The sequence below is a fragment of the Pelophylax lessonae genome, assembly GCF_965119305.1.
Source record: "Pelophylax lessonae genome assembly, chromosome: 5".
Taxonomy (NCBI): domain Eukaryota; kingdom Metazoa; phylum Chordata; class Amphibia; order Anura; family Ranidae; genus Pelophylax; species Pelophylax lessonae.
Window position 1 is genome coordinate 491,080,865 of NC_138772.1, and position 26,848 is coordinate 491,107,712.

At 41.8% G+C, this 26,848-nt stretch overlaps 1 protein-coding gene across 40 annotated transcripts in view; it reads left to right on the forward strand.

Moving 5' to 3' along the window:
• Positions 1-26,848, forward strand: part of RIMS2 (regulating synaptic membrane exocytosis 2) — a gene marked incomplete at its 5' end in the record, with an annotated part of 943,810 nt that overhangs the window by 893,505 nt on the left and 23,457 nt on the right. The window contains one exon of one of the 40 annotated variants that reach the window (XM_082257908.1): positions 7,651-8,080. The exons of the other annotated variants lie outside the window; for them this stretch is intronic. Within the exon in view, the coding sequence (XP_082114034.1) occupies positions 7,939-8,080 (142 nt within the window). Of the gene's footprint in view, positions 1-7,650; positions 8,081-26,848 lie in introns of those variants that run through there. 40 annotated transcript variants of the gene reach the window in all.

Below are 26,848 nucleotides of genomic sequence, written 5' to 3' on the forward strand. Positions count from 1 at the left end.
TACATACCCCTGGACTGATCATTGACTCAGCTAAGAAGTAAAGTGTTATTCTGTGAAGGCCAGTTTTGCTAACAGTAACCCAGGTGGACCCAAGAGTGTGTTATCCAGCAGTGCTCAAGGGGGCAGTGCTACACAACTCAAGAAAAAGTAAAAGTTAGCCCAAGGTTTTACTGTTTTTTTCTGTCTAGGGAACTGCAAAGCACTTTTACTCAACTGATTCTCTGCTCCTGCAGCAGGCAGCCCTCCCCCTGTGCTCCAGCAGTGGACAATCCCTTGCTCCAGCAGGGGACAATCCCTTAGTGTCCTCACACCCAGTGCAGAGCTATGGGTCCTCAATCAGTCTTGATGACATCAGAGGACCTTAGACCACCAGAGCATAGGGGAGAATAGTCTGCAGGAATCAGTCTAGGAGCACAGGGAATCAGGTAAGTAAAATTGCTTTACCTGGTCCCCTAAATATAAATGAGCAGTCAATTCTCAATACAGGGCTCAGTCCAGTCGGCCAACACAGGACTATAATTTTTTCCATAGTTCAGCTTTAAATTAAGTGGATTTTTCTGATGTAAAGAGAAAACCTATTTTAAGGGTTTATTGTTGTGTATAGAGAGTTGTACGTTAGCCACTAGAGGGAGATGTCAGTGGCTCAATGTAATTGATTAATCTTGTGTTTTGCAGCAGTTGCGTTCATTAAGAGATCAACCACACAGAGCATTGTTTTCAGTCAGTCGGCCGACTCAGACACTTTGCGAAGGAGCATTAAAGCCCAACCATTGTGTAGTGCTAGAAGGAAGCAGAACTCACGCATGTAATGAGCAAATATAATACCTGTGTATGTAATTACCCATTATACATCGAAAAAAGATTATTGTAAGAATAACTTACAGTGCAGGTATTCACAGCATTTCATTTTTTCCACATTTTTTTATGTTACAGCCTTATTCCAAAATGGATTAAATTATTTTCCTCAAAATTCTACAAACAATATCCCATAATGACAGTGTGAAAGAAGTTTGTTTGAAATCTTTGCAAATTTATCAAAAATAAAAAACAAAAAATATCCCATGTACATACAGTAGTAAAAAATAAGAGTTGCTTGAAAATGACTTCTGGGAAGCGTTTTCTTGTAAATGACTTTCAGATAAAGTGAAAAGAAAACTTCTTAGCGGTGTACATACATGATCATTTCCATCTGAGAACTTCTATATCTCAGTGTGATCAGATCCCGTAATGCCTCTTATCAGCCTGTGTGAAATCTGTGTTAATGTGTTCCCATTCATGGTCCTTTATCTGTGACAAGAGAGGCAGCATGAATCAAGGAAAATGGATGTTTGTTCAACACAGTGTATGACCCTCAACATGCTATCTTGCCTTTTGTCACGTAAATGCTTAGAAGGAAACCTGTATGATTAGGGGGGGTCACCATACACGTTGCAATCAACTTTAGATTTTCCTAAACTATGTAATAAGTGCACCTTTCTAATCTAGTTTATGAATTTATATCCAATCAGGCAGGACTTTGCGCTACAGTTGTTGGAAGAGCTAAAGGAGATTGCACAGTCACATTATTACAAGTGCGGTGAGCTTTAGGCCTCCTACACATGCAGTGTACTATAGTATACGTTTGTGCAGGGCCGTGTTTATTCGCATGGGGATGCACAGTTGCTCCATGCATCTCTGTGCAGGCAGTCCTTTTCATGTCAATTGGGATGCACACAGACCCGTCTCCCAGTTTAACATTGTAGGTCCTTGGCCCTGAATCCACTGTGTGTAGGTTGGTGGTTCGTACACCTACCCAAATCTCAAAATTGGGAGCAGCGTCTGTGCCCGTGCTGTTACTGCGTCCCAATTGATATCAATGGGGCTGCCTGCACATGGACGCATAGAACACCTGTGCATCCCTGTGTGGATAAACATGGCCCTGCACGGGTATACACTACAGTACACCATGTGTCAATGTGGTCTTGGGTCTGGTTCACACCATATCCATTGATCTGCATAGATCAGCACAGGCTTAAGGTGGAAGTGAAGACATTTAACAGAACACTGCAAACAGGCAGGCTATTATCACAGAAGAGACGTGTAGCACTGTCCCCGTAGGGCTTGCTGTGTGATGACTTCTTGGGCCTCCTTTGATTAACTGCAGACAGTCACTTAGGTACAGTTCACACATCCATCCTTACTCCCAGTGACTCGTTACTCAATAAACAGTCAGGGGGTTTTGGTTTTATATTTATTGTGGAACTTGGATGGAAGGGAATAGTGGGATACTCCAACTGGAACTAACTACAGTTGATAAGGACAAATCTCACTTGGCCTTACAAGGGTCTTTGTGGAAGCAGACACACTGCTTTAACCATACTGCCACTTGTATGGAAGAATTATGTCCTCTTGCTCTCTCTAGCAGAAGGCTTGTTGCAACTACTTTATCTTCAGAACATTCTCTAGCATCACCTTGACTGACACCCATCCACTGACTCTTCCTCAGAAGAGATGGCTCTCTCAGAACAGGCCCCACAACACAGATCTGTATTCACTGTAGGCAGAATCAGATCCTCTCCAGTGTCTCCCCTTCAGTCAGCCCTGCAGAACCTCTGAGTTTAGCTTCTCTATGACCCTCCAGCCCTCAGGTCGACCACCTGAGGCCACATGGCAGCTTCTACAGAGAAAGGGCAGGCGCCCCCTCCCTCCGGGACCCTGCTCTCCAGCTGAAAAACCCAGAGCACATGTGCCTTTGGCATTTTTACAGTATCCCCAAAAATTATATTCTCTCTTCTAGCACCTACCTAGGAGGGTGCTACACATGCAATATCTGTAAAAAAAGTAAAAAAAAATGTCAATAAATGCAGTAAATTGGAACCTGTATATCACCCTTTGGGTGTCTGTCAACATAGCCTGAAACCCAAGCAATATCTGTTCTGCAAAAAAATACACCTACCTGCCTTCTCTTAGTCTTCTGTGGCATGTAAACTGAGCTGCGCATGCCCAGCTCAAGTTACATCACTGATATGTTCCTTAAGTGCTGGGAGGACTGACACCTGTACATGCACAGCTCAGGTTACATCACCGATATGTTCCTTAAGTGCTGGGTGGACTGACTCCTGTACATGCACAGCTCACGTTACATCACCGATATGTTCCTTAAGTGCTGGGACAACTGACTCCTGTGCATGCACAGCTCAGGTTACATCACCGATATGTTCCTTAAGTGCTGGGACAACTGACTCCTGTGCATGCACAGCTCAGGTTACATCACCGATATGTTCCTTAAGTGCTGGGAGGACTGACTCCTGTGCATGCACAGCTCAGGTTACATCACCGATATGTTCCTTAAGTGCTGGGAGGACTGACTCCTGTCCATGCACAGCTCAAGTTACATCACTGACACATTCTTTAAGTGCTGGGACAAATGACTGACACCAGCCAGTGGAGATGTCTGAAGACCGGCACCCAGGGTGAAGATTCTGGCACTGGGGAGGGACTTGGACCACTAAAGAGAAGGTCATTTTAGTGCTTATAGTCCCGCTTTAGGGCAAGGGCACATAGAAAGCAAGTGTTCACAAAATGCAGTGCGAAGACATGAATGAAATATCGTCTCGTGACACTTTAACCTCTTGCGGACAGCCCATCGTACATATACTACGTCAGTGCGGCCGCTCTGCGCGGTATCGCATACCTAGTATGTGATTCGGCACTTCCGGGTATGGGGCACATGTGATTTGACACAGCACAAGCCAATCAGCAGGTGCCGGCCAATAGATGTCCGCTGGCACCCGCTGATCGTTGGGCAGAGACATGCAACGGAGCTCTGCCTATGTAGACAAGGCAGAGTTCTGTTCTGGTAGGGGGAAAGTGATGGATTGTGTGTCATTGCAGAGCAGGGAATAATATCCATCACATCAATTAGTAAAAGCAGCACACATAGTAAACCCAAACATTGGTTAGGAACACATTTAACCCTTTGATCGCTTTAGATGTTTAATTCCTTCCCAGCCAGTGCCATTAGTACAGTGACAGTGCATATTTTTAGCACTGATCACTGTATTCGTGTCACTGCTTCCTATAAAGTGTTAGTGTCGAACTGCCTGCCGCAATATCGCAAGCCTGCTATAAGTCTCTGATAGCTGCCATTTCTAGTATAAAAAAAAAAAAAGTAAGAATTCCAGTATATATCCCATATTTTGTAGATGCTGTAACTTTGGGGCAAACCAATCAATATACGCTTATTGTGATTTTTACCAAACTATGTAGCAGAATACATATTGACCTATATTTATAAAGAAAGTAGATTTTTTACATTTTTATGTTTTATAGCAGAAAGTAAAAAATACTGGTTTTGTTTTTTGTTTTTTTCAAAATTGTAGGTCTTTTTTTGTTTATAGCGCAAACAATTTAAAAAAAATGCAGAAGTGATCAAATATCACCAAAAGAAAGCTCTATTTCTGGGGAAAAAATGACATAAATTTCATTTGGGTACAGCATTGCATGACTGTTCAATTATCAGTTAAAATAACACAGAGCCATATCGCAAAAAAATGTCCTGGTCATGAAGGGGGGTAAACCAATGCCATATATTTTATGGTGGGCATGCACACTTCAATAATTGATTGATCTCTTCCGATAAGATTAATTGATCGATTGTTGATAACCCATTCAATCAATATGCCACGCACGGGGGAAGTGGGTTTTTATCGATAGGTAAGATATGATCATAAGTTATCAATCACTTCCCTGTTTCCACCATGCAATCTCATAATCTAATCAATCACAACATGATTGTATTTATGAACAAAGTGTCTTGATAACTTTCCACCCTAGATGATCAATGTAATTTGATGGAATCTGGTCTGAATTGAGCCCAAATCAATTAGAAGGGAAGTTATGGCTATTTAGTTGCTTGCACATTTTATTGTTGTAATCAAATCACACATTGATCGGATACTAAAATCGAAGGGTGTATGGCCACCATTAGCACAGGGGGCTGGTGTGGATGTTCTCTAACAGGTCACTTGTTTCCTCATAGTCCCTGTGCTGGGTTCTGGATGAATTCCTTCTCATATACAGAGATTGAACACAAGATGAATATCACACCAATCATATAATACAGAATGTGTGCAATCTGTACATACCATCTGGGGAATGAATAACTAGACCTCAATCTTTAGGCACTGCCTCTATTCCGTGTGCTTGTAGAAGCTTAACAGACACTATACCATGTTGGATGTATGTTTGACACATGAGTGGGTTGGAGAAGACAAGGCTGCCAACATTATAAAATAACAACCAGACTCTGGTGTTATTAAGCCTGCAATGCACAGTATTATCTCAGAGGTCATATGGAACTGTATGATAAAACGTAGAGTTGTACCGATACCGGTATGGGTTCTAAAACCGAGTATTTTCACAAGTAATGCGATTCCTGTCCAGATTGCATGCAGTTTCCCGCACCGCTCCTGTGTGAACCCAGGCTTGTCATAGTGATTTCAGCCTGGGTTCACAAAGTTCTCTAGTGCCTCTGATTAGTGGCCCATGAGGCAGTCATACCTTAGGCAGGTGGCTAAGTCCATAAAGAGTCCATAGTTGGCAGTAAATCAATAAGTAGCAATATGCAGGGTCTAGTTTACAGTAGCACAAGTCCATTTAACCAGTTCTGGGACCAGAAGGATTTGCCCCCTTAATGACCAGGCTGTTTTGTGCAATTCGGCACTGCGTTACTTTAACAGACAATTGCGTGGTTGTGTGACGCTGTACCCAAATAAAATTGATGTTCTTTTTTTCCCACGAATAGAGCTTTCTTTTGGTAGTATTTCATCACCTGTGCGATTTTTATTTATTGCGCTATAAACAAATTAAATAGCGACAATTCTGAAAAAAATATATATATAGATTTTCACTTTCTGCTATATAACTAATAACTATAATCTAATTTTTTCATCCTTTTAGGCCAATTATTATTCAGCTACAAGAAAAATCCCAATAAGTGTATTTTGATTGGTTTGCGCAAAAGTTATCGCGTCTACAAACTAAGGGAAAGATATATGTCATTTTTATTTTTTTTATTTTTTTTTTACTAGTAATGATGGCGATCTGCGATTTTTTAGCGGGACTGCGACATTGCTGTGGACAGATCAGACACCTAACATTTTTTACACTTTTGAGGGTACCAGTGACATTACTACAGTAATCAGTGGTAAAAATGTGCACTGTTACTGTAATAATGACACTGGCAGGGAAGGGGTTAACCTAGGGGCGATCAAAGGGTTAAGTGTGAGCCTAGGGTGTGTTTTCTAAGTGTGAGGGGGAGGGGCTTGTGAAATGACCACAGAGACCTGTGATCCTATATAGAAGGCGCGCTGTGATCATTTCAGAGAGAAGAACGGTCAGCTGTGTTTACAACAGCAGACCGTCGTTCTCTCTCAGTGGGGAGTGAACGCAGGTGGCCTGCGGCAATCATGGCCACGGGCCCCATGGATCAGGGTTACTCGCTGCCGAGTGGGGGTGGGCGTGTGCCCCCCCCCCCCCCAGCACATACTGTAGCTGCTGACTTTTACTATTAGGACACTTACCTGTCCTGGAGTCCAGCGATGTCGGCACTGCAGCCAATGTTTCCATCGGCTGTCGGGTGCTGCCGCCGCCGCCATTGCCGGTCAGGGAACCTGGCAGTAAAGCCTTGCGGCTTCACAGGCGGGTCCCTACTGCGCATGTGCAAAGCGTGCTGCATGTTCAGATTGGCTTGGCAGCGGGGGAAGGAGGAGGGGGACAAACTTCCGAGGGACGGCGCCGCGGCGCCGTCTCCCGGAAGTGGGGCAGGGTACCTGTCAAGGTGCTTCTTCAGGCGATTCCGTGTAGTTATGGCAGCAGGAGCATTAGATATCTTCTATTCTCCCCATATGTGAAATCAAAGAGATGCTGAGATCATATGGCTGTTTCAAAAGACTATAACATATGTGTCTCCTTTGTGACGTTGTATGTGCCGATGCGGGTATACTGCCACCAGCCTCTCCGGGAGACGCTCGTATAGTGTTATATTGTTACAATACTGCGTTTGTTGCACGTTTGAATTATCTGTAATGTTTTTTGTAATATTTTCCCTGTTTGTGCATTTTGGGCAGCCAGCTATTTAGAGAGAAAAGTGTCTTTGAACTGTCACCACCATGGGCTCTTCTAGGCAGGGAGCCATCACACGGGTACATACTTTCCCTGACATTTCTCCTTTGGAGTGGCTGCAGCAAAGCTCATTACTGCATTGTTAGTGCAGCATCATGACGCTGTGTACCTCTTGTCTCTCTGCTGTGTCAGTGGCATCAGCAGGGCTCCTGGTAACTGGAAAGGACTCAGCATCTCATTTCCAGGCACACGGAGACTTGTTGCCAGAGCCAGCAACCAACAGGAAGTCAGTTTAAGGGAGAAACGGGAGGGGGGAGATGAGTGTAGTGCATGGCTGGCTCATAGCTCCTGTACTGATCACTGATTGGTACCAGAGAGGAGGAGAAGAGGCAGAGCTGAGCGCACTGAGACAGACACTAGCTGGAGGTAAAGCATGTGTTTGTAGAGGAGAAGCAGCCGCACAGTGTGCATTGCCAATCACAGCACATCTGTAGAGACACTGCCATCCTATAGGGACCATCTGATCCTCAGCATCCCCTGTGATCCTCAGCATCCCTTGTGATCCTCATCTGACCCTCCTAGAAGTACAACACTGAGCGAAGCTACCTGCTACAAATCACAGTGTACCAGCTGCACCCAGAGCAGGCACCGGTGGATGTGGATTGCTGGCAAAGTGAATGCCCAAGACACAACGAATGCTAAAAGGAGAGCCAAGGACTGGCAGCAGGCTGTTGGACGGAGAGCAAGGGATCTGCAGCTCTCAGACTTTCTACCTGCTGAGCCCCTCAGTCATCCGCCAAGACGCCTCGGATCTTGTACAGGGGTTCGTCCAAGATGGGCAGGGAGCAGAGGCAACAGCGGGAAAGGGCAGCGGGGCTCCGAATGCAGCGATCCCAGAGCCGCAGCAGCCTGTCCGCCTCCTTCGAAGCACTAGCCGGATACTTCCCGTGTATGAATTCGCTGGAGGAGGATGAAGGTGAGAAGGGGATCAATTTCAGGGAGACAAGACTCTGTTTTCTTTTCTTTTCTTTTTTTTTTTCTGATGTGTCCCCAAAACTGGCTTTAAATTTAAAAAATAGTATTCGAGAAGATTTGATTAACATTTTCTTGAAAGCCTAAAAAACAATAAAAGGGTGGAAGGGAATTTAGCATGCATTAAAAAAAATTGTTAGGTAGAATTGATAATGGGAACTTTTCCAGGGACAAGTCTTCAAAATCTAGATCTGTCCCTGCAGTTGAGGATTAGCTGCCATCTATGATGTGATTGGATGCCGATCAGCAGCTGATGAAAAACTGCGTATACTAATTTGTCACCTGCCTCTCATTTCCATGGCAGACACAGGTTTTTAATATTTGTCCTTTGACATTTTTCTCCCTTGATGTCTCTGATTTTCAGTACTAGCTATCTCTATATCAATGTCCTAGTTTATAGTCCTTTATTAATGTGACATTAAATGTTCACCATTCATATCCCATAGCTGGTTAATTTATCAATATCTAATATCTGAATTTGCAGCAAAAATTCTTTGGAATTTAGTTTAATTCATTTAATGCTATGATAGCATTTACCTGCTACATTTCAATATGACAAATATGTCCCTGGAAATAACTGTGACAGGCTGCTAACAATGTATAGGCACCGGCTAAATGCAGCATATAGGAGCCTCTAATTATAGTTACCCTGCTGAGCCTCTTTTATTAACCATATATTTATTACACAGGAGCAGTCAGGAGCATTGTTCTGTTACTTGTTGTAAGAGCTTCATGCATCAATGTAAAATTATCTACAAAATAAAATATATTACAATAAAATAATGAAAATATTTTTCTGTATGCACCTACACAATGGGTAGTAGATTTGTAGATTTGGGTAATTTGGATGATGTAAAATTATCTACAAAAAAAATAATAAAAGAAAAGAAAAAATAATAATTTTCTGTATGCACCTATACAGTCGGTAGCAGATTTGTAGATTTAGGGGACTTGGATGATGTAAAATTATCTACAAAAAAAAAAATAATAAAAGAACAAAGTAAAATTAAAATAATGTTCTGTATGCACCTACACAATGGATAGCAGATTTGTAGATTTAGGTGACTTGGATGATGTAAAATTATCTAAAAAAAAAAAAATAATAATAAAAGAAAAGTAAAATTAAAATAATTTTCTGTATGCACCTACACTGTGCAGATATGTAGATTTAGGTGACTTGTATGATGTAAAATTATCTACAAAAAAATAATAAAAGAAAAAGTAAATAAAAATTGATTTTATGTATGCACCTACACAGTGGGTAGCAGATTTGTAGGTTTAGGTGACTTGGATGATGTAAAATTATCTACAAAAAAAAATAATAAAAGAAAAGTAAAATTAAAATAATTTTCTGTATGCACCTACACTGTGCATATTTGTAGATTTAGGTGACTTGTATGATGTAAAATTATCTACAAAATAAAAAGTAAAATAAAAAATAATTTTCTGTATGCACCTATACAGTCGGTAGCAGATTTGTAGATTTAGGGGACTTGGATGATGTCAAATTATCTACAAAAAAAAAAATAATAAAAGAACAAAGTAAAATTAAAATAATTTTCTGTATGCATCTACACAATGGATAGCAGATTTGTAGATTTAGGTGACTTGGATGATGTAAAATTATCTAAAAAAAATAAAAAATAAAAAAATAAAAGAAAAGTAAAATTAAAATAATTTTCTGTATGCACCTACACTGTGCAGATATGTAGATTTAGGTGACTTGTATGATGTAAAATTATCTACAAAAAAATAATAAAAGAAAAAGTAAATAAAAATTGATTTTATGTATGCACCTACACAGTGGGTAGCAGATTTGTAGGTTTAGGTGACTTGGATGATGTAAAATTATCTACAAAAAAAAATAATAAAAGAAAAGTAAAATTAAAATAATTTTCTGTATGCACCTACACTGTGCATATTTGTAGATTTAGGTGACTTGTATGATGTAAAATTATCTACAAAATAAAAAGTAAAATAAAAAATAATTTTCTGTATTCACCTATACAGTCGGTAGCAGATTTGTAGATTTAGGGGACTTGGATGATGTAAAATTATCTACAAAAAAAAAAATAATAAAAGAACAAAGTAAAAATAAAATAATTTTCTGTATGCATCTACACAATGGATAGCAGATTTGTAGATTTAGGTGACTTGGATGATGTAAAATGATTAAAAAAATAAAAAATAAAAAAATAAAAGAAAAGTAAAATTAAAATAATTTTTTGTATGCACCTACACTGTGCAGATATGTAGATTTAGGTGACTTGTATGATGTAGAATTATCTACAAAATAATAATAAAAGAAAAAGTAAATAAAAATTGATTTTATGTATGCACCTACACAGTGGGTAGCAGATTTGTAGATGTAGGTGACTTGGATGATGTAAAATTATCTACAAAAAAAAAAAATAATAAAAGAAAAGTAAAATTAAAATAATTTTCTGTATGCACCTACACTGTGAATATTTGTAGATTTAGGTGACTTGTATGATGTAAAATTATCTACAAAATAAAAAGTAAAATAAAATAATTTTCTGTATGCACCTACACAGTGGGTAGCAGATTTGTAGATTTGGGTGACTTGGATGAGACCTCCCTGGTTCCTAAGTCCAGTATAAAATAGTAAAATTACTTTACTTCTGCTAACCAGCCTGACTCTGGAAATGTGGAGCTGCAGACATTCTGCATCAGCACCAAATGTCATTACATCATCAGCTGTCATATGGCAACTAAAACTAAGTTTACTTATTGTGTCCGAAAAAAAAAGGGAACTCTGCTTCACAGACATGATGCAGCGCAGTGCAGGACGACATCAATGTGATAAATGTAGTAATGACATGACTGCCATCTACATGGTAGCATTCATGCAAAATGCTCTGCTTTAATGAGGTTTTTTTCTTTAAACCATCATATTTTCTCTGTATGCACTTACTCTGCCTATTTAATTTTCCTTGTATGTTTTAAATTCACAGAACTGGCACAGGAATAATTAGCGAAAAATGATTAATATTATAATTCTATTTATTATAATACACTTGTTTTGGCTGATTCACACAGGATAGACTCCAGATCATTTGGCTGATTAATTTGTTATGATGATAATACCCTTCATTGGATATATAGCATAGTACATTTTTAGAAATACTGGTGCTATACTAAAAACTAATGCCCCGTACACACTATCAGATTATCTGAAGACTTTTGTTACCTTTTCTATATAGTGCAAGGGCCTGCCGGATTGCATACAAATTGAAAGTGTTTAGGTTTGACCTCATATTATATGGTTTTGGTAAGTCTACAGACAAAAGTCTTCAGATAATCTGCACGTGTGTACGGGGCATAAGTGGTGATATCATATCCTGTTTTACCAAAGATAGGGTCTAAAGGACATATACTTTTGTATAAATAGGGTCTTTTGCAGTGTATTATGTTGTAGATTACATGACTAATAAGTGAGAACATAATCACTGACCTAATGTATCCATACACTGGTGCTGATAATTCCATCCGATCAACCACATGGTCAGACCTAGACAAAATATATATCTGACTTCTGTATTCACTTTAATATCACATAGAGTAGGAAGACACATATAATGATGAATGTGGTCATTTTACAACCTCCTAATTGAGGGGCAATATTCACCCTATCATATGTTCCTTTCAAATATTGAGACAGGTTCAGAGGTCATTTATTTTATATTTGTATCTTTTATACGAAGTCCTCTTTAGTAAAAGAGCTCATCATTGGACTCAAAAGATAAAAAATCACAGTGGTGTAGTGGTTGGCACTTTCACCTAGCAGCAAAACGGTCGCTGGTTCGAATCCCAACCACGCACTACCTGCCTGGAGTTTGCATGTTCTCCCTGTGCCTGCATGGGTTTCCTCCGGGTACTCCGGTTTCCTCCCACAGTCCAAAGACATGCTGGTAGGTTAAAAAAAAAAAAATTGGCCCTACTCTGTATGTATGTGAGTTAGGGACCTTAGATTGTAAGCTCCTTGAGGGTAGGGACTGATGTGAATGTACAATGTATATGTAAAGCGCTTTGTAAAATTGGCAGCGCTATATAAGTACCTGAAATAATAATAAATAGAAAAGGTATAGAAAGCTGGTACATCCCTGCAGTATCCACGATCCTAACTGAAATATTTGGTGTAGAGGGCCATTCGTTGTGAACACAGAACATATGCTATATCATCTCTGCATAGTCGGCTTTGGATTAGAATTATTCTTATTATTTTACATTTATGCTGTGTGAATACTTTTTGCTGTGTTTATAGTAGGGAATCGCAGGACATTTGTGACAGAGTCTTAATTACAAGCACAGGGCCCTGGGTAAAGTATTTTGGTGCACAATCACTGCTAATTTTTTCCATACTTGGAGACACACAACAACAGTAAGCCCCCGTTCACACTGGGGCGACGCTACTTCCCGGGGGGCGACCTGTGAAGTCGCGGTGCGCTGCTCGCACCGCGACCTCGGAGCGACCGGCACAGACTTCATATCATTGAAGTCTATGCAGGTCGCTCCGGGTCGCCCCAAAGAAGCTCCAGACCCTTTTTCTAAGTCGGAGCGACTTGTTTCGCTCCTATTAGAACGGTCCACAGCCTCTCTATGGAAGGCGACCTACGGCGACCAGGAGCGACCTGCATAGACTTCAATGAACGGGCTCTAAAAAAAAATTTGTTTAGATTTCAATAATTTCTAAATATTTTTTTTTTTTTACTTTATGCTGAAAATGCTTTTACAATCATTTTTACTACCCTAATTCTGGTATAATCCAAAAATGAAGCTATTTTTTTTTCATTCATTTTAATTACCAATTTTTGGCCACTTTTGTAGAACTTGGCTATTTTCCCAATTTTTTTTCTTGCATTGCATTTACATATTATCACTTCTTCTGTAAATATATGATAGAATAAGTGCAATTTTCTGAAAATTGGTCTGTTTAAAAAAAAAAAGCCATGTTGCAAAATAAAAAGATGTACAATTCTGCCCAAGGCATATGTTGAAGTGCTCTGGTTTCTGCTCCGCACTGTATTATAGAAAACATTTCCTTAACATTTGTGGGAAAAATTAATATTTTGCTGATTATACATATTTTAATTTTCATTCCTTGTAGCTCTGGGATCTGTGTGTATGGACCATGGCTGTGAGGTTTGTAAGAAATTCTGTTGGGTTTTACCACAACTTCCTAAACAAATTCCAACACTAAAATTCCACCTAAAAATAGCAGCTGCGTGGTAATAAAACATCTTTGTTCTTTTATATACATTTTTATTGCCATCATGCCATGGTTTTATTAGTACATTTTTGTTTTTTAGCTTAACAAAATCAGCTTGGTGGTTTGGGATTGATCGCTTCTGCTTCAACTAATTTATCTCACCTAAAAACCCAATATTGGGTAAATATGCTTGAAACTACAATTTAATGAGCACAACTGGAATATTAAAATCCTTTATTATATTCTGTTTAAAAGCAGTGGAAGATAAGTGGTGACGTTATCACCTTGTTTTTAGTTCTTTTTTACTTTATATTTTTTGTATGTTGCGATGAGCCAGAGTATGCCCAACTGGGTCTCTTTGTATTTCAAATTAAAAAACAAAAACCAAAAAAAAGTAGAAGCTACATAAAATACGATCCTTTTTGAAATCCATTGTGAAAAGGCTAAAGGCTTCATTAAATCACACATCACCTATCCTTTGAACCAACAAAATAATCATATTCAAACATCGTAAGGGCTCTTTCACACGGGCGGTCCGATCAGATCCGCCTGTCAGTTTTTTAGGCGGATCTGATCGGATCCTCCATGCAGCTCTATGGGGCAGCGGGTGTCAGCGGAGGTGACCTCCGCTGACACCCGCTGCCATCCGCATCCGATCCTGTGCTGAAATCTGGACGGATGGAAACCCTATTTTTCCATCCGTTCAGTAATCGGAGCGGAGCGGATCTGATGAGAGTGGACAAGCGGTCCGCTCTCCTCCGATCCCCCATAGAGGGCAGCGGGTGCTGAGACACATCCCTCTCCGCTCTGCAAGCGAAGACGGAGCTGTCATCCGCCCGGCTCAGCGGGGATCGCGGATCGATCCCCGCTGAGCAACACGGATCCGCCTGCGGAGGCGGACCGTGTGAAAGAGCCCTAACTCATTTTCAGACCAACGACTAGGAGGAGGAACCAATGGATTTCTTATTAACTGTTGAAAAATTGCCACAAACTGTCCTTGTTAAAACATGAGGAGCACATAAAAGAAAACCTAAAAAAAAACATGAAATATCTCGCTGCATGTGCCATGCATTTCAACCAGTCAAGTTTTTGTACGTGCCTTGCATTGTTTTTAAATGGATTTGCTTTAGAATGTAATTTAATATTCCGGCTGTGCTGATCAACTTGTAGTTTCAAACTTGAGAACATAGAGGAGCACACAGATCGTGTATTCCAGATCTATCTCAAATATTGGGCTGGTTTTGGACATTTATTAATATATTAGCTGTAGGACATTAGTATATAGGAAAACTGTAAGAAATGAGGCAACCAATAGTAATTTTATGTTTTTATTTGGCAGCAAATATTTAATTAATAGTACAGGCATACCCCACTTTTAAGTACACAATGGGACCAGAGCATGTATGTAAAATGAAAATGTACTTAAAGTGAAGCAATACCTTTTTTAATTTCTCAATGCATGTAAATACACTAGCTCTATAGGAAATCTTGGTCAGCTTGACATGGCACTGCTCCCAAACTATAAGTGACAAGGACACCAAATTTGGGGAGCACGTTAAGGGGACCCAGAACTATGAAATGGTAGATTACCTAGGCAAGCTGGCTGGTTACAAAATCGGACATGTTGTAGTCCTGTGTCCCCTCTTGCTGCTCCCCAAGTTTAGTGTCCCTGTCACTTATGGTTCGGGAGTAGTGTCTTGTCAAGTTGACCAAGATTTTCCATAGACGCCAATGTTAAAAACCGGGAGTAGTGCCATGTCAAGCTGTCCGTACTCGCGAGTGTACGTAAAGTGAGTGTACGTAAAACGGGGTATGCCTGTAATGGTTTTAGATGAGGAAGAGGGGGAGAAGACTGTGCTTTAAGATATTGAAATGAGTGCTGTTCACCAACCATCTTATGTAATATCATCAAATCAATTATGCCCCTTTCACACGGGCTTTCCGATCAGGTCCTTGTCAGTTTTTCAGCCGGACCTGTTTGGATGCTCCATGTACCTCTATGGAGCATTGGATGTCAGCGGTGACATGTCCGCTGACACCCACTGCTATCCGATCCAATGTGGTCCATGAAATCCAGATGGATGGAAACCCTATTTTTCATCCGTCTGGAGGATCGGATAGGATTGGATGAAAAAAGTCAGGCGGTCCGTTTTCATCCGATCTCACATAGAGGAGAGCGGGGATCTGACAGGTCTGTCTCTGCACAGTGAGCGGAGATGGAGCTGTCATCTGCCTGCTCAGCAGGGATCAATCCCCACCGAGCAAAACGGAGTCCTCCAGGCGGAAAGCCGTGTGAAAGAACCCGTACGCACATTGGCATCTTGCAGACAGTCAATTTTTACCAATCCCTCATAAAAAGTTGTTTTTTAGTGATGACTATGAATTACTTTAGATAGCCTCAGGCTCTTTGCTTTCCTAAATATACAATCCAAAAAAAACAGAAAATAAATGCATACAGGGGACACAGCATGTAAGCTCTGAGCTTCTGATTTCACCCAGTCTTAGCTATAATGTAAAGCTCCAAACTAGGTTTGATTTGTTCGGCCTGACCCTCCCCAACTTCTAAGTCTGGACCAACTGCTATCCCCATATCCTCAGAGAGCACTTTAAAGTGGAACCTTGCCCCTAGCAACTTAATAAAAAATAATGTTCTTTAGCAAAGAAAATACATTCTACATTAGCAATTATATTACCAAAAGTAGTGTTTGCTGTAAATTGCCTTCTTCCTGTTTCTTCAGCATTGTTCCTGGTTTTACTTGGTGGAGGATGCCATTTTGCTGAAACCCAGAGCCCCTGAGCAGCAGTAAATTTTTAGGCTGTCAGCAGGTCCATCTCTGCCTAAAAATAGAGAAAAAATGGGCTTGTGCAGAGCAGGGTAAAAGAGCATATTACTGGATTTTAAACTTTATAAGCACTGAGTTAAAAAAGCGAGAATTTTCTATGGTATTAGGAACACTTACAAATTGTAGTTTTCCCTAAGCAGTACCCTGAAAATGTATCTTTTTGCCCCATACACACGTGCAGATTATCTGCAGACTTTTGTCTGCAGACTTACCTTTTCTATGTAGTGCAAGGGCCTGCCGGATTGCATACAAATTGAAAGTGTTTAGGTTTGACCTCATATTATATGGTTTTGGTAAATCTGCAGACAAAAGTCTGCAGATAATCTGCACGTGTGTATGGGGCATAAGTCTTGAATTCCTCCTGAAAATAGCCCAGCACTTGTTGATATGTGAGTGTGCCTAGGCACTCCTATTCTGTAGCCTCACAGCTGTATTATTATGCCCCATACACACGTGCAAATTATCTGCAGACTTACCAAAACCATATAATATGAGGTCAAACCTAAACACTTTCAATTTGTATGCAATCCGGCAGGCCCTTGCACTACATAGAAAAGGTAAGTCTGCAGACAAAAGTCTGCAGATAACCTGCACGTGTGTACGAGGCATTAGTGTTGAGATCCAAGGCACTGCTGCCTCAGACTGCAGTTAAAGGAAAAATATAGGCAAAGTTATTTTGGCCATACTTCTCCTGTGGGTCACGGGAGTGCACTTTGTTTGCACTCCTGTCACCTAGATTCAGCCAACAGCAGGCTAAAGTTGGTTGTCGGCTGACATCACAGAGCCAGTCTAGGCTCTGCAGGGATCCTGACAATAATATCAGGATCTGCCCATATGCTTGACTGGCAGGTGGCTCAGCCTCTCAGTGTGCGGCTGAGAGCCTGAGCCAGCTGCTCCTGCCATCTCTGCAGCATGGTCCCCTAGTGAGTGCGGGGGGAAAAGCAGAGAGCTAGTGCCTGACAGTCACCACTCTCTACTCAGAGCGGACCTGAGAACTGAGCAATCAGCAGTCTTTGATCGCACAGTTCTCAGTGTAGAGGCAGCAGGGAACTAGGTGAGTATGATTATTATTTTGGATTTCCACACTTCTGTTTTAAAAGTGTTGAGACAAACAATGTAATACTGACAGGGGTGCTTACAATGATCAGCTTTTATTTATGTATGTAAGACATCCCCCCCCCCACCCCAAAAAAAACAAAAACTGTTGCTGTAACTGCTTTTGTAACTGCAGCTGGAGTTTAGCTTCAATTTGTTAGTGTATCCAAACCTGCTAGTACATCTAACACCCCCCTCACCTTAAACTGACAGTGCTGCTGTCTGATGTGTCCCCTGTGCTCCTTCATCAAGAGTGAGGGCACTCTAATACAAGAGCTTTGTTACTAGCTAGATAACCAGGTGAAAACAGAGGGGGAAAAGTGTTAAAAAAAAAAAAAAAAAAAGGAATGCAGCCAGCCTCTGCTGTAATCAGAGAGCCGCATAGATAAAGCCTTTAAAAGTTGAAATTACTTGTTAGATTTTATTACACTTCAGAGTGGTGACTGACCGCTCTGGGCTTTATGGATGTTTGGAATCGGCACAGACTCCATTGTGCTAACGGTACAGAGCGCCCTGTTACAGCAGATCTGGCTTTTCCCTGGACTGAATGGCTTATTAGAAGATATACAGAATGGTTTATAAATCCAGAGCTGCTTCCCTCTGTTTTCATTGTCCTTGCTGTATTGTGCACAGTCACCATCATTCTAAGGTGTCCTTTTATGAACGGGTGAATTTTTTTCTCCGTTGGCTTCTCTACAGTTCTCCGGGGAAAATGATCACATCTGGCACCCATTTTATGAATCGGAGAACTTCAGTTCGCCCAGGGTGATCAGAGGAGAACGGTTTTCTCGGAGATCTGTGTAGAAGTCAATGGAGCGTCTGTAATCTCGTGAGACAAAGCGAGATTACAGTAGTATGAAAATCCCTCGCGCGCTTTAACAAGCAGAGATAAATTATCACTGCTGAGTACACAAGGTTATAAATAATAGTCCCCTTACATAAATATATATATATATATACACTGAATACACACACACATACATTGTATATATATATATACACATTAAATATATATCTACATGTATGTGTGTATATATATACATGTATATATATACATAAATATGGCAGGGGGACATGATTACTGTGTTGGGGGGTCTGAACGAGGAAGAAGGAAGTCCATAATCTTCCTTTTTCCCCCTCAGTTCTCCCCGATTCTGTCTTCACTCCCCGCTTCACAAGCTCCAGGCTGGTGAACCCGGGAGTGTGAATTCTGACACAGATCACCAGTGAAGTGCGGGGATCGCAGCTTCATAGCCTGGCTGTTTCTGTGTCTGTCAATGACAGATTCTCCGTGTGAAGAGATGATCAGCGGAGAACATATTCTCCCCCGATCATTTCTGTTTCATAAACTGAGAATGATCGGAAATGAGCTGTGATCAGCAGGATCACTGGTCATCTCCATTTCATAAAAGGACACCTAAATGAGGTCATTATCTCCAATATCAAATATAGCTGTACACGAGACACAGAGTCTGATCAGTTCTGATAGCAATGTAGAATATAGAACAGATCCTGGATGTAGACGGTTAGGTATTGTTGTCAGCAAATTCATTTGAATGTTGTATATATTTTTCTTATTTGTTCATTGTTCTAATGCAGAAAATCAAATGCTGCTCTTTTTAAAGTACATTGGGCATAGAGACCATATATAGAGATCATATTTGTTAAAGGGGAGATAGTAGTGATCGACCGATATCGTTCTTTTGTTGCCATTGCATATTGTTATCGGCCGCTATGGGCCGATATTTTTGTACATTTAAAAAAAAATTTTTTTACTTTACAGGTACTCTTGTGGAGAGATCTGGGGATCTAAAAGACCCCAAACCCTTCCTCTGCACTTAAAGGCATTCAAAAGCCAAGTCATTTTTTTTAATCTGGCGCCAGACAGTACCCGGAAGTTATGTCACTCATGACATCACTTCCGGTTTCTTGCATGGAGACCCGAATGCAGCTTTTATCGGGTCTTCGGCGGCCGTGCAGGCTAGTTGCCCAGGTCTCCCGGTGGGACGGGAGACCCGGGTGAGCCGCAGAAGGCAGCGGGAGGGGGGGGACGTCCCCTTCCGCTCCTTGTAATGACAGCCGAGCCTCTAGCTGCAGGCATCACTCCAGTACAAGTACTTTCCCGCAATAACGGTAACCTTGGTGGCCAATTCCAATATATCAGGGAAAGTGCATATCGGCCCTCGATATATTGGCTTTGCCGATAATCGTCGATCTCTAGGAGATAGGCATATGATACCCAAAAATCAGAATGATGGGTGCAGGCTGTGACGCTACAAAATGCCCATAGACAGATGGACAGACATCAGCGGTGTGGCACGTACTGGGTGAATGTTCTGATAATATTAGGCTTCCTCTGAATAATGTGGGTTGACTCCACTATTTGGGGTTGAGTTCCCCAACATTTTAGACCCTCTGGGTTCTTCCCCCTTTTTTTTTTCTATGATACAATTACTTAAGGATGTGGTTGTGAGTGATTGTCCTTGGAACCCATATCTTTCAACTATTAGGCTTCCTCTGCCATACCAGAAGCCATGGCCAGTTAGATGACCACTGACTTTCATACGTAAGTTTGATTAAGACCGTGCGTAGATGGCTCAATAAGATCCGGCAATTCTCCAGGTTCTAGGCTTCACTTATATTTTTGGGATGTTTGTGAATTCTTTGGGGTGGGTCCCATTTCTTCATGCTTCTTTGTGCAAGGGTGAGGGGTAAAAAGTATTGTACATACAGTATCTCACAAAAGTGAGTACAACCCGCACAGTTTTGTAAATATTTTATTATATCTTTTCATGCGACAACACTGAAAAAATTACACTTTGCTACGATGTAAAGTAGTGAGTGTAAAGATTTTATAACAGTGTAAATTTGCTGTCCCCTCAAAATAACTCAACACACAGCCATTAATGTCTAAACTGCTGGCAAGAAAAGTGAGTACCCCCCTAACTGAAATGGCCCAAATTGGGCCCAAAGTGTCAATATTTTGTGTGGCCATTCTTTTCCAGCACTTCCAAACCCTCTTGGACATGGAGTTCACAAGAGATTCACAGGTTGCCACTGGAGTTCTCTTCCACTCCTCCATGACGACATCACGGAGCTGGTGGATGTTAGAGACCTTGTGCTTCTCCACTTTCCGTTTGAGAGTGTCCCACAGATGCTAAATAGGGTTTAGGTCTAGGGATATGCTTGGCTTCACCTTTACTCTCAGCTTCTTAAGCAAGGCAGTGGTCGTCTTGGAGGTGTGTTTGAGGTCGTTATCATGTATGGAATACTGCCCTGCGGCCCAGTCTCCGAAGGGAGGGGATCATGCTCTGCTTCAGTATGTCACAGTACATGTTGGCATTCATTGTTCCCTCAATGAACTGTAGCTCCCCAGTGCCAGCAGCACTCATACAGCCCCAGACCATGACTCTCCCACCACCAAGCTTGACTGTAGGTAAGACACACTTGTCTTTGTACTCCTGACCTTGCCACCACACATGCTTGACACCATATGAATTAAATACGTTTATCTTGGTCTCATCAGACCACAGGTTCCTGTAATCCATGTCCTTAGTCTGCTTGCCTTCAGCAAACAGTTTTTGGGCTTTCTTGTGCATCATCTTTAGAAGAGGCTTCCTTCTGGGACGACAGCCATGCAGACCAGTTTGATGCAGTGTGCAGCGTATGGTCTGAGCACTGACAGGCTGACCCTCCACCCCTTCAACCTCTGCTGATGTCTATTTCCCGAAGATAACCTCTGGATATGATGCTGAGAATGTGCATGTAACATCTTTGGTCGACCATGGCTAGGCCTTTTCAGAGTGGAACCTGTCCTATTAAACCACTGTATGGTCTTGGCTATTGTGCTGCAGCTCAGTTTCAGGGTCTAAGCAATCTTCTTTTAGGCCATCTTTATGTAGAGCAACAATTCTTTTTTTCAGGTCCTCAGAGAGTTCTTTGCCATGAGGTGCCATGTTGAACTTCTAGTGACCAGTATGAGAGGGTGAGAGCGATAACACCAAATTTAACACACCTGCTCCCCATTCACACCTGAGACCTTGTAACACTAACGAGTCACATGTCACTTTTGTGAGATACTGTAGATCTGTAACATTACTGGGCAAGTGTCCAGTCTGGTCCCAGAACTCATGGAACTCATGCCAGGACAGGCAGAGATCTCCTCACCCATCTTTCCCAGGTGGAGATCTTCCTCCCTATGGCCAGCCTGATTCCAGCTACATCAATCATGATTTCCATTGATTTGACCTGCAAATCAAGAATTCCCCTGTGTAATTCACTGCAGACATATAGCATACAGCACCTTATAGGGTCATTGGGAATGTAAACACAGGCAGTGCCTACGTTTCAAACATCCGACTTACATACAACTCATACTTAAGAACGGGGGCAGCATGACTTCATGCTGGTCCCACAAACCACTGCTCACCGTATGCTGCCACTTACTGTCTGGCAGACCTGTCAGCAATCCCTGCATGGCCAGTTAATCCCTCCCAATGCTATCTAAAACATAAAAAAAAAATTTGGGCTAGATTTACACTTACCTTTGTACTTACTTACCACTTTGTACCTGTTCCAACATACATACTAATTCAATTTAAGAACAAACCTACAGAACCTATCTTGTTTTGGCGCTTTTCCACTGCATGGAACCGTACCGGTTCGGCACCCTTTTGTGCTTTTCCACTGCTGGTACCGCATGGTATAGGGTCGGAACGGTTCGGTACGGTACGGTATAGGTTTGCTTTTCCACTGCATGGAACCGAATGGTACGGTACGGTACGGCCCTGAAAAAACAGTACCTACTCGATTGTGGTTCCAACAGGTACCAAACTGGTACCATATCCCACAATCCTTTGCATGCAGTCACTACTAGCCACTGATTGGTCAGAGAATCCCACCCACCCCGTTGTTATCCCACCCACTTAACTTTAGTACTGCTTTAGTGGAAAAGCAAACCTATACCGTACCGAACCGTTCCGACACTATACCATGCGGTACCAGCAGTGGAAAAGCAAACCAGGCCAAGCAGGGCCGAGTAGAGCCGAGCCGGTACTAGCCGGTACTTGCAGTGGAAAAGTGCCATTTGTAACCCGGGGATTGCACTCAAGCCTATACTGTCTACATTTCCTTTCTGTGAGGGGCCTGGTGGGGGTATCCAAGCCATCTAGAATAGTAAAATGTATTGAATATGGATAGACATAGAGTGCGGCCTGCATTTTGTATTGTATCCGGTAGATGGTGGGTGGGATGAACCCCACTTATGGCCTTGTACCCACAACTGATGTATACAGCTGGGGAAGCCAGGAGCAGTATAATGCAGTCTTTGGATGTTGTCTCTCTACATCCTGTTTTACCAGATTTAGACATCCAAGGCAGGATGAGATCCAATTGGTTGTTGTGAGAAACTTTTTAGTACTGCCATTTTGTTTATATCAATCTTTCTGTATGTGAGAGACAGCAGTGAGCATGCAGTTTGTGTGTTTGATGAGTTATCATATCACCACATTACTAAGTCTGGTTTTGATTGGTAGACAACAGAAAAATGTCCATAAATAATAAAGTACTGGGGGTACCCTATGTCCCTTGTATGTATCACAAGGATTCATTTTCAGTTTGATCGCTATTAAAGCTTGTATTTTTTTTTCCTGGGTTGTTGGGCAGCATTTATTAAGATAATAGCGACTAATGATTACAGTGTCTTGGCTCTATAAACGTTCTAGATTACTTGTAAGGAGATGATTACAGGAAATGCCATAGACATCGCATGACAAGCCTCCAAAACACAGCAATTACATCAGACGCAATATAGACTGATTCTCTAATGGCCTTATTCAATAAAAAGTCCTTATCCTTCATTGAGCACTCTTAAGGAGCCAACAAAATGGCATGGGAAGTTCTGCGAACTTGGAATTACGTAACTTCTCTTGTGATGATCTCCCGAGGTGTTTATACATTTTTTTTTATAAAAACTGGTGTAATGCGGCAATAGTAGCCCTTAAAGAGCGGTTAGAGTACATTGCCACAGTAACTGATTCCTATTGTATTGTCATTATTCAGTCACTGTCACCCCATGCAGTATCACTGTGCAGTCACGGTCACCCCATGCAGTATCACTGTGCAGTTACTGTCACCCCATGCAGTATCACCGTGCAGTCACGGTCACCCCATGCAGTATCACTGTGCAGTCACTGTCACCCCATGCAGTATCACTGTGCAGTCACGGTCACCCCATGCAGTATCACTGTGCAGTCACTGTCACCCCATGCAGTATCACTGTGCAGTCACGGTCACCCCATGCAGTATCACTGTGCAGTCACTGTCACCCCATGCAGTATCACTGTGCAGTCACGGTCACCCCATGCAATATCACTGTGCAGTCACTGTTACCCCATGCAGTGCTGTAATGCAGTCACTGTCACCTCTTACAGTGTCATTATGCAGTCACCACCCCATGCAGTGTAATTGTTTAGTCACCACCCCATGCAGTGTCATTGTTTAGTCACCACCCCATGCAGTATCACTGTGCAGTCACTGTCACCCCATGCAGTATCACTGTGCAGTCACTGTCACCCCATGCAGTATCACTGTGCAGTCACTGTCACCCCATGCAGTATCACTGTGCAGTCACGGTCACCCCATGCAATATCACTGTGCAGTCACTGTTACCCCATGCAGTGCTGTAATGCAGTCACTGTCACCTCTTACAGTGTCATTATGCAGTCACCACCCCATGCAGTGTAATTGTTTAGTCACCACCCCATGCAGTGTCATTGTTTAGTCACCACCCCATGCAGTGTCATTGTGCAGTCACCACCTCATGCAGTGTCATTGTGCAGTCACCACCTCATGCAGTGTCATTGTGCAGTCACCACCTCATGCGGTGTCATTATACAGTTACGATCTCATGCAGTGTGATTATGCAGTCACCACGTCATGCAGTGTAATTGTTTAGTCACCATCTCATGCAGTGTCATTGTGCAGTCACCACCTCATGCAGTGTAATTGTTTAGTCACTACCTCATGCAGCGTCATTATGCAGTCACCACCTCATGCAGCGTCATTATGCAGTCACCACCTCATGCAGTGTAATTGTTTAGTCACTACCTCATGCAGCGTCATTATGCAGTCACCACCTCATTCACTGTAATTGTACAGTCACCACCTCATTCAGTGTAATTGTACAGTCACCACCTCATTCAGTGTAATTGTACAGTCACCACCTCATTCAGTGTAATTGTACAGTCACCACCTCATGCAGTGGCATTGTGCAGTCACTGTCACCCCATGCAGTGGCATTATGCAGTCACCACCTCATGCAGTGTTACAGTGTTATTGTGCAATCTTTGCTAACCCACACAGTGCCATTGTGCAATCACTGTTACCCCATGTAGTGCCATTATGTGATCTCATTGTGCAGTCACTGTTACCACCATCAGTATCATTGTGCAGTCACTGTTACCCCCATGCAGTGCCAACATGAGGTGTTATTGTGCAGTTACTGTTACCACCATCAGTATTATTGTGCAGTCGCTTTCACCTTACTCAGTGTCATTGTGCAGTCACCACCTCATGCAGGGTCATTGTGCAATCACTGGTACCCCATGCAGTGCCATTTTGCAGTGTCATTGTGTAGTCACTGTTACTACCATCAGTGTCATTGTGCAGTCGCTGTCACCCCACTCAGTGTCATTGCGCAGTCACTGTCACCCCATACAGTGTCATTGTGCAGTCACTGTCATCTCTTACAGTGTAATTGTGCAGTCACTGTCACCCCATACAGTCTTATTGTGCAGTCACTGTCATCTCTTACAGTGTCAATATGCAGCCACGGTCACCCAATGCAGTGTCATTGTGCAGTCACTGTCATCTCTTACAGTGTCATTGCACAGTCACTGTCACCCCATGCAGTGTCATTGCGCAGTTACTGTCACCCCATGCAGTGTCATTGTGCAGTCACTGTCAGTCACCCCATGCAGTGTCATTGTGCAGTCACTGTCATCTCTTACAGTGTCATTATGCAGTCACTGTCACCCCATGCAGTGTCATTATGCAGTCACTGTTACCCCACAGAGTGTCATTGTGCAGTCACCACATCATGCAGTGTCAATGTGTAATCGCTGTTACCCCATGCAGTGCCATTATGCGTTATCATTGTGCAGTCACTGTCACCCAATGCATTCCATTGTGAAGTCACTTTTACCTCCAGCAGTGTCACTCTGCAGTCACCACCATCTCATTCAGTTCCATTCTCCCCTATGCAGTGCCATCGTGTACTCGCTGCCCTCTGTCAAAGTGTAGTCAAATCTCCCTGTACCTGTCACTGGATCCCTATATGTCATACACTATATACTTTCACAGCAAGAAATGTCTTGGCTTGAATTATTTTCTTTTTTTTCTGGGTCATTTAGTGTCCCTTCTCAACCATACTGGTGGGAGACTTTGTATCATGTATATAGTGTGTATGACACTTGGCTGGAAGTGATGTGAATTGTTACTTGTACTCTGTAGTGTGCTTTGTTATATGTTGGTGCTATATATATAGGAAATACACAATCATACCATTGACCTGGTTTATTAGTTACACTGTGACTGTCATTGATGAAGGATTTGTGGTCATGTATTTAGCTCATCCCCCTATAATAAGGTGTATGTGTGGTTTGGTGTGACGCAGGACATTGACCATATAAGACAATAGGAGTTTTGTATCAGCAGACACACAATGATCAAAGTCTAGCCTGGGGTATATTGACTTCCTTTAGTCAGTTATCTTAGATGTCTATCAGTTAAAGGAAATATTGTCCAGTGCTTGCTGAACCCTGTAAGCTGTATCTGTATGAGCTTCTGTGCTGGGAAATGCATACTTCTTATCCCATAATATCTGCTTTATCTCCTCGCAGTAAGCTCTTTCTCTAGCAGTGGCAAATGCACAATTGTTTCCATATAGAGACTTTCCTTGCAGGCCAAGACCATGAATGTATACCATAGAAATCTACAGTACAATATCATGATATCAAAAGCTTCTAGAACACAAAGTTTATCTTCAGTGAAAGCCGTCCATCAAAATGATCAGTAGACCCAGCCTAAAAATTTTGACTTGTCCTTTAACCACTTTACCACCGGAGGATTTTGCTGTCTTACGTCCAGGCCACTTTTTGCGATTCAGCACTGTGCGACTTTAACTGACAATTGCGCGGTCGTGCGACACTGTACCCAAACGAAATGTACGTCCTTTTTTTCCCACAAACAGAGCTTTCTTTTGGTGGTATTTGATCACCTGTGCGATTTTTACTTTTTGCGCTATAAACAAAAAAAGAGCGTAAATTTTGAAAAAATAACAATATTTTTCACATTTTTTATATGAAATTCCCCCCCAAAAAAATGTAAAAATCAAAATTTTTTTTACATTTTTGGCCAATTTGTTTTCTGCTACCTATGTTTGGTAAAAAAAAAAACAATAAGCGTATTTTGATTGGTTTGCGCAAAAGTTATTGCGTTTACTAACTAAGGGAAAGATTTCTGTCATTTTTGGTGTTTTTTTTTT